This window comes from Felis catus, chromosome B1 (assembly GCF_018350175.1).
Source record: "Felis catus isolate Fca126 chromosome B1, F.catus_Fca126_mat1.0, whole genome shotgun sequence".
NCBI lineage: Eukaryota > Metazoa > Chordata > Mammalia > Carnivora > Felidae > Felis > Felis catus.
The window spans coordinates 198,573,639-198,589,116 of record NC_058371.1 but is presented as its reverse complement, the minus strand read 5'-3'; the positions used below and the strand labels follow the sequence as shown (position 1 = coordinate 198,589,116).

The following is a 15,478-nucleotide window of genomic DNA, read 5'->3' as shown; positions in this document are numbered from 1 at the left end:
TGGGGTGGTATTCCTCTTGAGAGGCTGGGCTTGGCCGGCAAGGCCTGAGCAACTCTTTTTTCCTTTTTTTTTTTTTTTCAACAACTCTGCCTCTCTCTTTCTCTAAATAAACTTAAAAAAAAAAAAAAACAAAAAAAGATACAGGTGGAAATGAGGCTAGCTGGGGTTCCCTGGGGGAAAGGGGATGGCAAGGGATTCCGGGCGGAGGACACGGGGCAGGGGCAGGGGCGAGAGGATGAGAGCAGAGAGCAGAGGTGACGGGAGGTGAGCAAGGCACCCGCCGCGGTGTGACGCGCCCTGCAGGCCGCGTGGAGTCGCGTGCGGGGACAGGACACCACACATCTGGGCTTGAGGAGGACGGCCCTGCCGGGGTGGGGACGGTGGTTGGCGAGAGGCGCCCGGGGGCAACGGCGAAGGCCTGGACAGGCGGAACAGTGGTCAAGAGCACCGTAGGGGGGCGGGGGGAGAAGCGCCCGTTCAGGGAGTAGCGTCGTCAGGACCGGGTGCTGACTGCACGTGCAGGGAAGGCAGGAGCGTCCACGCGGCCCTGGGGCTCCAGCCAGTAGGCGTGTTGTGGTCGTGATCAGGGGACCGAGGAGGAACAGGCGCAAGGCGGGTGGAGGGCACTTCCGGTTTGGGCGTGGCTGCCCTGCGTGCGGCGCCCCGCGGGCATCCAGGGGGAGTGACCAGCAGGTGTTTGAACCGGGTCTGCGGCCGCAGAGGGAGCTCTGGCAGGAGACACACGTCTGTGGGTTGGGCGGTTGAAACCAGGGGGACAGGAGATCTTGCCCAGGGACGGCGTTTGAACGTGACAAGGACCGAAGGCCGAAGATGGGGCCTCAGTCGGAGTAGGAAGAGTGAGAGTCTGCAATGGAAGGTGAGCAGGAAGGCGCCCGGGGAGGGAGGAGGACCAGGGGCCCCGGGAGTCACCCTGAGGACGGAGTGGCCAGCCAGCTCCCCTGGCGGCTTGCGGAGGCTTCTGGAGGAGGCGACAGCTGAAGTGAGCTTGGGAAACACCTGCGGTGGCGAGGAAGGAGGGACACCGAGGGAATAGAGGAGGTAAGGGCACACTGAGGGGTGACGTGTTACAGTAATTGCGACGTTCGGGGGGAATCCAGAGGCAGGCTGAGGAGGGACAGTCCCTCGTCTCTGGCATGCTTCCAACACCCCACCTGATTCGGCCCTTCTAGTGATCCAGAAAGTACCCAGAGCCTCCCCAGAGGCCCTGGAAGATTTTCCAGCATGTTCTGTGGGCAACTCTTATAGGAATTCAATTTCTCCTGGCCAAATAGATTTGGTCCTGGGTTAGACCCAGTTAAACAGACTCTGACTGCAGGGCGCCTCCGAGCCGTTAATGCACGAATGCCCTTGCTGACCCTCCCAGAAAGTCGAGGAGAGGGAGGACTTCCCAAACTCATGCGACGGAGGAACCCCTCTTCCCCAGGCGCCCGGGGTCTAGGCTTTCTGGTAACTGCCTGCCTTCAGCACCAAGTCCTTATTCCTCACAATGGACCGCAAGGTCCCGCCTGCTTTTCGAGGCCAGAATCTTACTACCCCTTCCTACCCTTCCAAGTCCCCCCGCGCTCCGGCCACCCTGGCCACACGCATGCTCCCACGGGTCACGCTGTCACACGCTGCTGGGCTCTGAGTAGTGGCTCTTTCCCTTATCTGGGGTTCCCTCTCGTGAGAGGCCACCTCCTGCAGGAAGCCTTCCCTGATTCTCTCAGGCAGGTTAGGTGCCCTCCCTTGATTCCACCACGTCCCCGCTTCCCCGCACGCCGGCCCTCCCCCCTTGCGCTAAAGCTGTGTGCCTGCTGTCTTCCTCGCCTGCCTTCGCCCTCTTCGGCGGCGGACGCTGTGTTGGATTGATCCCAGGGCTGGCCACACACTGAGCGCTCCGAATCACAGTGTTTTGAGTTAATGGAAAGATGGAGAAGAGGCAGAGCTTGCCGGCAACATTTCAGCCAGAGCGAGATTCTTTGGTCCAGTCGTGACCAACCCGCGAGCAATTCCTTACGTTCTAGAGTCCCGTCTGGGTTATCAGGCAACTTTCTCACACACCCTTCCACTTTCTGAGATTGTAGGTGTGGTTGCACATCTAAAAGAGAGACTTGGGGGGATGGGGGGGCTGGCCTGGGAGGCTCAGTCGGTTGAGCATCCCACACTTGGTTTTGGCTCTGGTCATGATCTTACAGTTCGTGGGTTCGAGCCCCGCATCGGGCTCCGTGCTGACTGTGGATCCTGCTTGGGATTGTCTCTCTCTCCCTCTCTCTGGCCCTCCCCTCCTGGTACACACACACACACACACACACACACACTCTCTCAAAATAAATAAATAAATAAAAATATTTTAAAAAATCAAAGAGAGACGTTGGAATTCTTCCATCAGTGCCTCACCCCTACAAATAAAGATTGCCCACACATGGGATGAAGGCTTTTATTTATAAATCCAGTTATTTATTTATTTATTTATTTATTTATTTATTTATTTAGAGAGATCTCAAGCAGGGGAGGGGCAGAGACAGAGGGGGGGGAGAGAGAGAGAATCCCAAGCAGCCTCTGTGCTGTCAGTGCAGAGCCCGATGCGGGGCTCGAACCCACGAACCGTGAGATCATGACCTGAGCCGAAATCAAGAGTTGGGCTCTTAACTGACCCAGCCACCCAGGAGCCCCGTGAACCCAGTCTTGAAAAAGGCTGGTTCTCTCTCCTTTTACAACATACTTCCCAGGTCAGCCGCAGTGTGAGGCCCGGAGGACCACTGTCTTTTAGCTTAGGAATCGCCCCTCTGTCTTGTTCAGTTAGGGTCGCAGCTGCCCTGCACACCCCCAGGGGCGCCGTGCACACAAAAGGAGGGGCAGCAAGGTGACCCTGGCTCAGGGGACAGGCATCGGTTCCCTCTTGCCTCGCACACTGTGGATCCCCTGCAGCCCTGGAGGTGGGTAACATTTGCGTCTGGGCCAAGGGGCCTTTCTTGGGAGGCTCTTGATATTGAGAAGACGCGGGGTTGCACGCCTCAAGTTGATTCTGATTTCCCTCGTTGAGAAAACCCCTTTATATTTTTGACATGACGCGGCACAGCAAAATGATTCAGAGTATTTAGACTCAAATGTAAACTCCGCTGTTCACCTACAGGATGTCTTGGGCAGGTGTCAGACTTCAGAATACAAATGGTACCAATGGGCAAAGAATTTCTGCCTTAAAGTGTCCTGGTGGGGTAGGAGAGGGGAGAGGGGGTCCTCGGGCCCTGGTTGCTGAGTCACTAGGCTCAGAGGCTGGGGAACACCTGGTTCCTGAGGGTGGGAGGGAACGGGCCGGCTGTGCGTAGACAGATGCCTTTTCCATGCGGAAGGAAACACTGCCGACCTCTGGGAGGAGGTGACAGAGGAGAGGAGGGGCTTGGGTCTCTTGAGTCTTGTGAGGGGAGCAGAGTCCTTAGGAAGGAGGAGGAAGAAATGGGGGTCAAGTCTGGGGAGAGGAAGAGGGCAGCACGGTGAACTCCAAACAGGGCTTCAGCCTGGCTTGCACGCTGTGACCTGACCTCTCCCACCTTTCTTGGGATCAATTTCTCAACCTCAGGGAACCTCAGTTTCCTCACTGGCTGCGACCAACACCTGCACTGGCAGAGTCATCATGAACCCGAGACATAATTCGTTTTAGGCACCCCGCACAGCTCATTAAATTATAGGTATTGCTGCCATCATTAATGGTTTTAACGGGTCTCGACCTGTACAACGCTAACTGCCCACCGCACCGAGTCCTTAGCCCCTACGATGTGTCGCACATGCTGATAACTCTAGAGACGATTTTGTCCAGTCAGCCGATTTTGCAGGTGGGTGTTTGAGATCTCTGGGTAACAGTGTGGTCCTATTCTTACATCATCATTCTGTGGCCACCCAACCTAAAGTCACAACCCAGACACCGTGTTTTAATACTTTGCACTGCATTTATCACCATTCGCTTTTTGTGTGTGACCTATTTATTTGTTTCGTTCTTATTTTCCATCCCCTCTACTTGAATGTCCACGTCGTGATAGCTGGGGATTTTCTTCTTTATCATCCCATCCACAGCACCTCAAACACTGTTGGGCACATAGTAGGACCACGGCAAGAGTCCAGTGAGTAAACGGATGGTAATTAATGAGTGGGGAGCAGCCACTTTATGGGTTATGGTTGACAGTTTCGTGACCTTGGGCAAGCCTTAGTTTCTTTTGAGGTCAAGTGCGGACAAGGATAGGGGAGACTCGGCAGAGCTCAGGCACCTCCAAGCCTTCAGGAACATGTCTCAAGGGATAAGAGCTTTGCAAATTCATCACTGTCTGGTTTTTAGCTTTAAAAATGCCACCTTCTTGGTACCCGAGAATTAGCTGGAGTGGGGGTGACACATTCCTACTGTTCTCGCCAGGGAGTGCTCTATAAACCAGGCATGCATGATAATTTGCCATTTTTTTGCTGTGCAATATAGAATTCAGAGAAATCAGGGCTCCAATTGGTTTGAACAGCTCTTTGGAAATCATTCTAATGAGATGGCCACCAGGGCATTGTGGAGGGAGAAAAAAAGAGGCATGGCCGTTAACTGATGGAAATATTTGTTATTTCTGGCAGCTGGCGTTGAGAGTCGTGCATTCATTTCCAAACTCAGGAGCGATTGGACAGGCCGAGTCTATGGGTCAGAGCATCTTTATGCTTGAGAGGGCTTTGATACTTCCGGCTTTGTTTTCGGGCTCTCACAGCTGATCATCATCCCCTTACGATGGACCGAGGCTACCTTGGGATCTGCCAGCTCCTGTTTTGTCTTCTGCACATATTTTTCCAGCCTCGTCTGCTTTGCTGGGGACTCCCTCCCCGATTCGGATTACATCACCCCTGCCCTCTCCCCTGCCCACCACTCTGGGGTGAGCATATCAACAACTCAGCCTCCCGGGTCACCGTGACTGCCGCGGGGATGTGCCTGTGACCTGAGTAGGGAAGCAGTATCTTTGTGAGGTTGATACGTGGACACTGAGAGCGGAGGTTTGTTTGCAAAACTGACCACCACAACAACCGCTCCCTTCCTATTTGTCCCTTTGTGATGTGACTTTCTGTGCTTCCCATCAAGAGGTGGAATCCATTTTCCCTCCCCTTGAATTGGGGCTGGTCCCATGGATGGGGTCCCAGAGCTGATGGCCAAGAAAGAATTCTTGAGATGCTTTTGGTGCAAAAAAGGTGACTTTATTTTATTTTTTTTATTAAAAAAATTTTTTAATCTTTATTTATTTTTGAGAGAGAGACAGCTTGTGAGCAGAGGAGGAGCAGAGAGAGAGAGGGAGACACAGAATCCGAAGCAGGCTCCAGGCTCCGAGCTGTCAGCACAGAGCCCAACGTGGGGCTCGAAATCACAGACCATGAGATCATGACCTGAGCCGAAGTCGGATGCTTGACAGACTGAACTACCCAGGTGCCCCCCAAAAAGGTGATTTTATGAGAGCACGGGGACAGGGTCCATGGGCAGAAAGAGCTACACTGGGCGTGTGAAGGGTGGCTGGTTATATACTATGGAGTTGGGGAGGTAAAGTCAAAGGGAGGCCCCCAGCAGGACTTTCATGTGCTAAAGAGGACTCAGGAAACACCGGAGGCATTGCTGTGGTCAAGCCAAGGTTGTTTTCCCTCTAGTAAGGCATTAACATCAGGACGGTAGGGTTTCCTGGGGAAAGGATACACTCTCTTTGCCTCAAGTATTTGTCAAGGGACTGCAGGTTATAAGGAAGTTTAATGTTACCTGCCATTTCCTTCTTGCCTCTGTTCCCCACATCACTGTGGAGGGGAGGGTGATGCCGGGGCTCCAGGAAACCCAATCTGTAGGTTTCTGGAGATTCGGTTATTGATACGATTGCCTTTTCCTTATAATTTACTAAGCTATTTGTAAACGGATGGAGACTCTGTCCTGCACGACTGGAATCTCTGTTAGTTAACCCTTTGGTTTCTTCTTTTAGCTTTAGGGTAGCCAGGGGTGGCCAAGGACTGTCCCACTTAGCCCACCGGGCAGGTGGGGTGGGGGAAGGAGCGACGTTTGTAGGGCTTCCGTTTGCCTTCTGCTCCCTCATCACCATGACTTTAAGCAATTGAAGAAATGTCTGCGTTCCAGGCCTCAGCCTCCAGAAGCCTTGCAGATTCTGTTCTCATTCTCTTAGAACACTGCCGCTTTATGGGGTGCCTGGGTGGCGCAGTCAGTTAAGCCTCCGACTTCAGCCAGGTCACGATCTTGCGGTCCGTGAGTTCGAGCCCCGCGTCAGGCTCTGGGCTGATGGCTCAGAGCCTGGAGCCTGTTTCCGATTCTGTGTCGCCCTCTCTCTCTGCCCCTCCCCCCTTCATGCTCTGTCTCTCTCTGTCCCAAAAATAAATAAACGTTGAAAAAAAAAAAAAAAAAAAAAAAAAAAAAGAACACTGCCGCTTTGTGAGCCAGCCAGGTCGGAACCTCTTTGAGATTGAAATACTTCATGCAGAGAGAGACCCTGTAGAGAGAGGCTCAGACATCCCAGCTGTTCTGGCCATCCCAGCTGAGGCCTCTGACATGTGCCTGAGGCCACCTGAGACCAACCAGCTTCCAGCTGACATCACGTGACCACAAATGCCTAACTGAATCCGGAGGATACCACATGGATCCAAAGGACTGCCCAGCTGAGCCTTGCCCGATTCGCTGACCCACAGAATTGTGGGCAGAGAAATGGCTGTTCTTGCAAAACCACGAAGTTTTGGGGGGTTTGGTTCCATAGCAATAGAGAAGTAATGCACTGGGTGAGAGATCCTCTTCCCCCTTCATCCCCTGCCCCACTGGGCGGCCAGGCTGGGAAGGTGCCAGGCGGAGGCTGCCATGTTGGGATTCTCAAGCACAGAAAGCCAAGACTTAAGCTGGTTGTGTTGCAGGATTTTTTACCTCAATACCCGGGGTTCGTTGTCTCGCCCCTTCGAAGAACGAGGAGGTGGACACGGAATGAGCAGCAGGCAAAAGTTTATTAGAGTATAAGATTGGATAGTAAGAACACCGGGAAATCTGCCTTTACAGAGAGGGGACATTCGAAGGTGAATGCCCGCCAACTGTAGGCAAGGGTTCTTGTTTCATAAGGTTCTGGCCAGCCCTCCCCTTCCCCCGCCTTTCCCTTCCCTTGCCCCCCGTGTTCCTTCTCAGATTCTACCCTCGTTGACCGGATAACTTTAGGTGCTGGGCTGTCCATTCCTGATTGGCTTGTTTCCATTGTATGAGGGGCGGTCTGTGGTCAACTAGTGGGTCCGGGGGTCGTGGGTTTTATGGTTTACTTATTTTTAGTCAGGTCTTTTGTCAAATTCCTGAGAGAAACCTGAGGGGGAGTAGGTGGTGTCTGTAACATTCTTAGGAGGCACCTTACGCCTGAGGGGGTTTGCTGCGGTCAGACACTCCCAGCATCGTTCCAAAATGGGTGTTTTTTCCCCCACCCAGGGAACCTCAGGCCCTACCCTTTCCCTCTCTGCCCGTTTTATCCTATCGTTTCCTATCCTGGACTTCTAGCTTAGCAAATGAAAAACCTCCTATCCTAGTTTGAAGTTCGTTTGGTCAGGATTCCTTCTCCCTCAGGGGAAAGGGGGAGCGACAGACATTCGTTTGCTGGGTATGTTCTGTGCAGTTAGGCGTCAGCCGCGTTTTGTTGGCCTGGCGGTGTTGAATATCCTTAAACTTAGTTCCTGCATCGGTCAAAGTTTCCCGGTTTGAAAACAATGATCTTCTTCACAATTTATTCATTCAGCTACTCTCCATTTAGCCCTTACTGTGAGCCAGGTAACTGCTGGAGGTTCCACACGTGGGAGTGCTGGGAAACAAAGGCAGAAGGAAATGGCAGATGAACCGAATCTCCTTCTAACCTGCAGCCCATGGACAAACACTCGAGGCCGGCAGAGGAAAACGTTTCTCCAGGAACTCCCTAGGTCTTAATGATAACGTTTTGCTGGACGGAAAAATAACCTTAGGGAGGCCTCCCGTATCCTGTGGATCTTCTTTAGCATCTGAAAATCTCACTGGAAACGTCTCCTGGATGGCCTTTACCTCCCCCAACCCCCAAGTATATAACCAGTCTCTCCTCATGGTCCCTGGGCGGCTCTTCCTGCCCACGGGTCCTGTCCCCGTGCTTTAATAAAATCACTTTTGAAAATTTTTTAATGTTTTTTATTTTTGAGAGAGAGACAGAGAGAGTGCGAGCAGGGGAGGGGCAGAGAGAGAGGGAGACGCAGAATCCGAAGCAGGCTCCAGGCTCCAAGCTGTCAGCACAGAGCCAGACATGGGGCTCGAACCCACGAACCGTGAGACCATGACCTGAGCTGAAGTCAGACACTCAACCGACTGAGCCACCCAGACGCCCCTCAAATCACCTTTCTGCACCAGAGACATCCCAAGAATTGTTTCTTAGCCGTCGGCTCTGGACCCCCAACACTCCAAAACCCCACCAGTAGGACAAGTCCAGTGTCCCTAGACTCCAGTCCAGGCTATTTAATTAGAATTGTGTTAGATTCCAAGCAGAGAAAGAAACGGACACTATGAGAGCGTTCACAGCCCTCCTCACCGTCTTGTCGTGAGAGCCCAAGGGGGTCACACAGGTGGGACACCTGACAGGGGTGTCCTGCTCATTTCTGGTTTCACTCCCAGAATAAAACTAGAAGGCCGTTTCTGAAGTATGTGCCTCATCACTGAAAATACCTTCTCTCAGAGGCTCTTTGCTCCTAGCGCTCACACGGAATGCAACATCCTCGATTTGCCACATGGTGAGGCGGCGAGCGGCTGAGAAGCGCCTGCTCTAAATTCAAGAGGCACAGAGTCTAGGAGCAGCTGGAGGTGTGGGCTCCCAGAGCACCTCCTGAAATACTGCCTCTGTCTTCACCGCCCACATGTCCTGCTGAGAGCCCAGCGTCTTTTATTTCCTTGGCCTTTATTACTTCCAGCTCTGGTTCTTGGTGGAGACAAACCGCAGTCCCCAAATGCTGCGATTTGATGAGAGGAAATTTACTTAATGTACAAATTGGCCAGGGGAAGCGATTCTGATAAGGATAATTACATCCACATCTTCGTGTAAATTACCGCAAATGTCTGAAACAGCCGCCGAGCCCCTGTCATTCAGCGCGACCTCCATCCTTTGGGGTTCACAGCCAGCAAATGGATGTTCCCTGGAAGGGGAATGGGCAGAAGCCTGATTATAATGACCTGACCGCCTCGAGTGCCCTCATTTATTCCAGTAAGAAATAGTGTCAGAACAGGGTATCGTCTGCATAGACCGATGTTTAGCCAGACATGGAAGGTGTGGGGTGGGTTTGGTCCCGGGCATATTTAGGAAGTCACGTTGGTCCCACACTCAGGAGTCTTCAGTCTAGAGCCAAACCACTGACCAGGGTGGTCTCCCACTCTCGCCCTTACATCCACTGTGTTTGGCTGCACCAACAGTTGGCTATTCTCTGAATATGCCATTCCCGTGCCATCGGCCCCTTTGTCTCCAACTCCTTCCTGCCCTGTCTCAGCCTGATGGAACCCTAACACCACACTGGAGATGCGGCTCACAATTCGGGAGCAGCTGGGGGTCCCGTGGCATCCTCTTCCTCTCATCGCTTCGTCACGACATTTATTTGTTCAGTAAGCGTGTAACGAGCCCTTACCAGGAACACGGGGGCTTGAGATGAATCATTTTCTTGTAGGATCTCAGAGTCTGGGAGGGGAGGCATTCAAGTGAGAAAAGATCACCATGATGGTAACGCAGTGCTCAGTCCCGCAATAAAGGTGAACACAGGCTTCTGCGAGGATCAGAAGAACCCAGTGAAGACTGGTCCAGAAGAGCTAGAGGCAGGTGTTAGAGGCTGGAGGACAGACAGGAAAGTAGCCTCCAGACTGAGCAGGAACTTTGAGACAGAAAAATGAAGCAAACACTTCGTACCATTTACAGAGTTGAGTTCAGGGTGACTTACAGACAGGGGGGATCAGGAGGCATACGATCTGGGCGCCACACAGCTATTCTCTATAAAGTTGGGACCTTAACCCACACACTTTTTGTCTTAATGTTTGAGAGAGAGACAGAGCATGCATACACATGTGAGTGAGTGGGGGAGGTGCAGAGGGAGGGAGAAAATCCCAGGCAGAGTTCATGCTCGGTCTGGAGCCCAGCGCGCAGGGCTCAATCTCACCACCGTCAGATCATGACCTGAGCCCAAACCAAGAGTCAGATGTTTAACCGAGTGAGCCACCCAGGTGCCTCTAACCCATAGCTTTCATAGACCAAGGGGCAGAGCAGTGAGGTCACAGGGCAATTAACTAAAGTGGGGCCACCTGTGTCCCCGCCACGTATGGGCCACTTTAGGGAAGATCGAAACAAGCCTCCTCACACTCCAGTCAGGGCATATTAACCTCTGAGGGGCCTAGAGGGGGGTCATTGTGCAGGCAGGAACAGGTGGGGGCAGGAACAAGGTGGGGGCCCAAAGATGGAGTCAGTGTTGTCTGCACTCCTACAGGCAGGAGGGCCTCGCACAGTCTTTCAGGATGAGTAGAAGTCACCCAGGTGAGGAGAAAGAGGAAGGCATTCTACATAGAGGGACCAGAGAGGGTGCTGATTCCCAGTGGTTTGTTTTCCCCAACATTTTCTCAGCCTCTTGAAGGAAGAGACTGGTTTCATCCAGTTGGTATCCCCAGCACCTGGCATCGATGCATAGTAGGTGCTCAGCAAATGTTTGTGGGATGAATGAACTAGACTTTACCCCAGAGAACACAAATTCTGTTCTTGTTTGCGTGTGCACGCTTAGCAGTGCCACAAAACCCAGTGGATAATGAGAAAACGTAACCGAAGATAATGGGGTCTGTATCAGCGATCTACGTGTGCTTTAACAAACCATGCCAAAACTTGGCAGTTTATTGCAACAACCACCTATTATTCCTTGTGATTCTGTGAATGGCTCAGGGATTCTTCTGCTGCGTTCTCCTGGACTCACCCATACAGCTGCATTCAGCCGCAGAGTCACTGGATCAGGGCTCAGGACAGTGGAGATAGCTGGGCCCCTCTGTCACATGGCCCTTGCATCCTCAAAGAGGCTAGATTGGGCTCCCTCGTATGGTGACATTAAAACTCCAAGAGGGAAAGACTGAGAGCACTGTGTCGTATTTTTCTGATGTCTCCATGGGCAAAGAGAGTTGCGTGGCCACGTCCAGACTCAGCACGGTTGGGGATCATGCAAGGACAGGCAGCCAGGGAGGCGTGATTCACCAGGGCCGTCAGGGTTGCAACCGACCACAGGTCGGTAGGTGTCCGACTGTCACAGTGGAAGGGATGGTACCTGCAGAGTCATTGATCTGAGGATCAATTGATTCTGAGGAATGGCGGGCCTGGGTTGGGACAGTGTTTGAATCATAGAAAATGAGTCCAGGAGTATTCACTTCGAAATGAAACAAGAATATAAAAACCTTCTACTACCTTCCTCTCACGTGCCAGGGAGGCATCTTGTGCCGGGTTTACTCCTGCCTTGCTGTGGTGACAACTGCCCTCCGCTGCCTGCATTAGTCTCCTGCTGCTGTAAAAACCTCCACAACCTTGGCGCCAGAATGCCACACAAATTTATTCTCTTACAATCCTAAGGGTCAGGAAGATAAATTTAAGGGACGCCTGGGTAGCTCAGTCAGCCAAGTGTCATGATCTCGCAGTTCACGGGCTCAAGCCCTGCATCAGGCTCTGTGCTGATAGCTCGGAGCCTGGAGTCTGCTTGGGATTCTTTGTCCCCCTCTCCCTGCCCCTTCTCCACTCCCACTGTCTCTTTCTGTCTCTGAAATAAATAAACATAAAAAAAAAAAGAAACGGCAAATTCAAGATGCTGGCAGTGCAGCATCTTCCAATCTCTCCATCCCTCCTCCCTTCTCCCTCTCCTTTCCTCCCTCTTTTCTCCCTCCCCCACTGCTTCTGATGTCACATGTCCTTCTCTGAGTCTGACCCTCTTACCTCCTCTTAGGAGGATTGGTTGCACTGGGCTTGCTGGATAATCCATGTGAATCTCCCCATCTCAAGATCCTTAACTTAATCACAGCAGCAACGTCTCTCTTGCCACCTAAAGCGACATATTCACAGGTTTTGGGGATCAGGCCTTCGACATCTTGGGGGGCCATTTTTCTCCCTGCCACACTACCCATTCATTCAACCAATATTTATTGTGTACCTACTATGTGCCCAGAACTATGTTAGCTGGAGTCCAGCAGACATGCCCCCTGCTCTCCTGGAACAGTTATTCCTATTTTAAAGATAAGCACCGGCTGATAAGTAATCATTTCAGGATTGTGACTGCTAATGTTTAGGATGGAGTGCCTACCCTGTGTCCTCTTTCTCGACGAGTGAACCCTTGTTATTAGGAAAACCTCCCTAGCTCTCAGTGCAAACACCTCTCAGTCGCATTAGACAATAAAAAGCAGGGAGTTTTTTTCCCCCACTAGATCCTGTGCTTCTGGGTAATCCCAGCTCCCTGAACTAGGGCCCAGTGGGTGACTCCCTCCAGAGCAATGAGCAAAGCAGCCAATCGCTGCTGCAGGAAGCCAAGCCTGGCCAATCACAGACTTTGCCTTTCTGTCCTTGCTTGCTGGTGATTGGCTGGGCAATTGCATCGCATTGTTGGACTGACCAATGACTCCTTGGGCAGAAACTCAGTGTGAATGGCAGTCTTTCAATGCTGCGTTACTTACAAAGTTTCCTGAACTGTAGGACCAGTTGGGGATGAGAATTAGAGGTTCACTTGCCACCTCCTTCTCAGAGGCCCACACCTGGAGTTCCCTTTCCTGTCTGCACCCACTCTGGCTGTGGAAGCTGGATCATGAACATCTCTAGCCCTACCGAGGAGGAGTCCTTTGCAAGACTTCGTCTCCATCTGACACTGTGTATGGGGCCAGCCAATATCTTTCTCCTCGAGTCCCTTAAATAGAAACTTCTTCTCTGCCTTCATCGTTTTATACTCACTCTTCCCCGAAGGGAGGACGACTGGTTTTCTTTGACTGAGGAGGTGGAGAATCTGATATTCCCTGGCTAGAGTTTTCTGACTGGGTTAAGTGTATGGGTTTAAAGCTGTGAGCGTTTGGTCAAAGAACGATGGCACCAGATGGAGTTAAGCAGGCGAGGAAAATGTTACTCAAGACGATTGCAATAGGGGTTGATGCTACCGAACGGGAGAAAGATCAGCTCCCGTGCAAGAGGGCGCAGCTGGGGACTTGTAGCCAACAGGCAGGGTGAGGGGTCTATGGATGGAATCTGCTAAGGGCCTCTGGTTAGGCGTCAAGGGTGGGGGAAAGAGGAGCCTGATTGCATGTCAGAGGTTGGGGTATTCTCCCTAAACTGGCTTAGCAGGACTCTTGCTAAAACTGGGGTCAGCAGGCCAAGGACAAGACTTAGCAAGGAGAGGATCAGGGGTGCCCGGGAGGCTCAGCCAGTTGAGAGTCTGACTTGAGTTTGGCTCAGGTCATGAGCTCATGGTTTATGGGACTGAGCCCCATGTAGGGCTCTGGGCTGACAGCACTGAGCCTGCTTGGGATTCTCTCTCTCTCTCTCTCTCTCTCTCTCTCTCTCCCTCCCTCTCTGTGCACCCCTCCCCCCTCACAAAATAAATAAATAAACTTAAAAAAAAAATGAAGAGGCTCAGAGGAGCCTGACTGAAGTTTCGTCAAGGAGGGAATCCTTATCAGCATCACTGTTTTCTCTCCGCCTCAGGAATTGATCTGCCACATGACCTACACACTCTCCGTTCCTGCATGTGTGAATGCCCTGGCCCCATGCATATGTGGTGGAGGAGGTATGAGTGTGTGTGTGTGTGGTGGGGGGGGGGGGCGGGCAGTGAAAAGCCTGTAGGCCTTGGTGTGTATGTATCTTCAACTCAGAGGTTCAGTATCAGGAAACATGCCTAAGGTATTTTCTTGAATACAGCTTCAGTCAGTATCAGGGAGGATATTTAATCTCCCCTCCAGAGTGGCTGTCCCGCATTTCATTCCCACTAGTGACGTATGGAGCGCCCTATGCTCCATGTTCTTGCCAATGTTCATTCTTTCACTCTGTCTCTCAATTGTTCAGATCGGGTACTTCCTGGGATTTGTCAGTATGTTCACCGATCCTTTCCTCTGCTGTCTCCATTCTGTCACTGATGATGTCAGGTGAGGTTTAATTTTCAGTTACTGCATCGTTCAGTTCTAAAGGTGTGAGTTTTAGAAATGGTTTTGATTGCTTTGCTGAGAATGTCTATCTTTCCATTCATTTCCAGAGTGTATCCCCGTACTCCATGGAGCATGACTGTAATACTTTACCGTAGTTATTAACATCTGGGTCCTCTGAGGTTGGCCTATGTTGATTGCTCTTTCCCTTGAGAGTTATTGAGGCTTTCCTGGTTTTCACAGAACTTTGAACTGTGTTTTGGACATTTTGAATACTATCATATGAGGGTCTATGTCCTATTAAAACTTTTGAACATTTTTTTTAAAGCAGTCAATTACTCTGGTTATGTGCAGATGGCAAGTTCTGACCCACATTCTGTGGACCATATTTCTGGTTTCTGGTTGGTTTTCAAAGGCTTTTCAGTGTAATTTGGGCCCACCTCGAGTCTGTTACGTGGGAGCCACCGAAGTCTTACACTTCAGTCCCTAAATTTCTGCTACATTGCTTCCAGAAAGCTTCATGCATGCAGAGCTCAGGGGTGAGCCCAGGGCTTCAATACAGATTTTGGGTGTCCCTGTGTTTAGCTGTGTCCTCACTGTGATTTCCTGTTGTCACTTCTCCTGGTGATTTGGCTACAAATCCAAGGTTTTAGCCTCCCCATTGTGTCACACATTCACAACTGGGTTTTCATCTGGGGCAAAACATTGATAGAAAAAACGAGAAAAAAAATTACAGCATTCCCTTACCTTCCCCAATCCGCAGTGGCCCATCTTGCCAGTTCCTGTCATCGGAGAGAAGGATTTCTCTTAGATTTTAGATGTGGCTCCCACTCTCTGTGGCCATCACTGCTGCCACTGCCCTGGGTGTTCAGCTTCATGACTGTGTTACAGCAAATACTCGGCACCCAGGAAGGGACAAGAGACACACACTCGGGGAATCGGAAAAGACTGTTTATGTCACATCGGCACCAGACCAGCAGAGTCACCTCCAAAGGCCAAGCCCTGAGTCCTGGCGCTGGCCTTCTTTTAAGCCTGGCTAGCTTCCAGGTACTTGGCAACACTATTGGCTGCACAGGGGGCACCATTGGTTGTGCTTCGCGGGCAGTTGGCTGGTGCAAGACGCAAGCAAGATTATAGAGGCCAAAAGCAGGCAAGGGGAGTATCCGGCCTCGGACATCTGGCGGGCCCTTTTTTATCTGCTTTTGCTGGCTTTCCTTCTCAACTGGAACTTGCCTCAGTGCACCCCCTACATTCTTTCCCCAGAGGGTCACCCCTACTGTTCCTCTGGCCAGACAGGGAGAGTTTTTTTCTCTTGAGGCTTTTTCCATTGGCCCT

At 51.7% G+C, this 15,478-nt stretch overlaps 1 protein-coding gene and 1 long non-coding RNA gene across 3 annotated transcripts in view; one reads left to right on the top strand and one right to left on the bottom strand.

The window, feature by feature from the left end:
* The first annotated feature begins 469 nt into the window (after positions 1 to 469).
* LOC123385119 lies at positions 470 to 5,262 on the top strand. Its single transcript, XR_006597237.1, has 3 exons — positions 470 to 877; positions 4,035 to 4,115; positions 4,603 to 5,262. It is a non-coding gene; the product is annotated as an uncharacterized LOC123385119 (long non-coding RNA).
* Positions 5,263 to 8,298: 3,036 nt separating this feature from the next.
* Positions 8,299 to 15,478, bottom strand: part of SLC2A9 (solute carrier family 2 member 9) — a 262,356-nt gene continuing 255,176 nt past the window's right edge. The window contains exon 12 of one of the 2 annotated variants that reach the window (XM_045056586.1): positions 8,299 to 9,162. In XM_045056586.1, coding sequence (XP_044912521.1) covers positions 9,139 to 9,162 — 24 coding nt within the window. In that variant the 3' untranslated portion in view covers positions 8,299 to 9,138. The remainder of the gene's footprint in view (positions 9,163 to 15,478) is intronic. The other variant, XR_006597235.1, reaches the window with a different exon arrangement.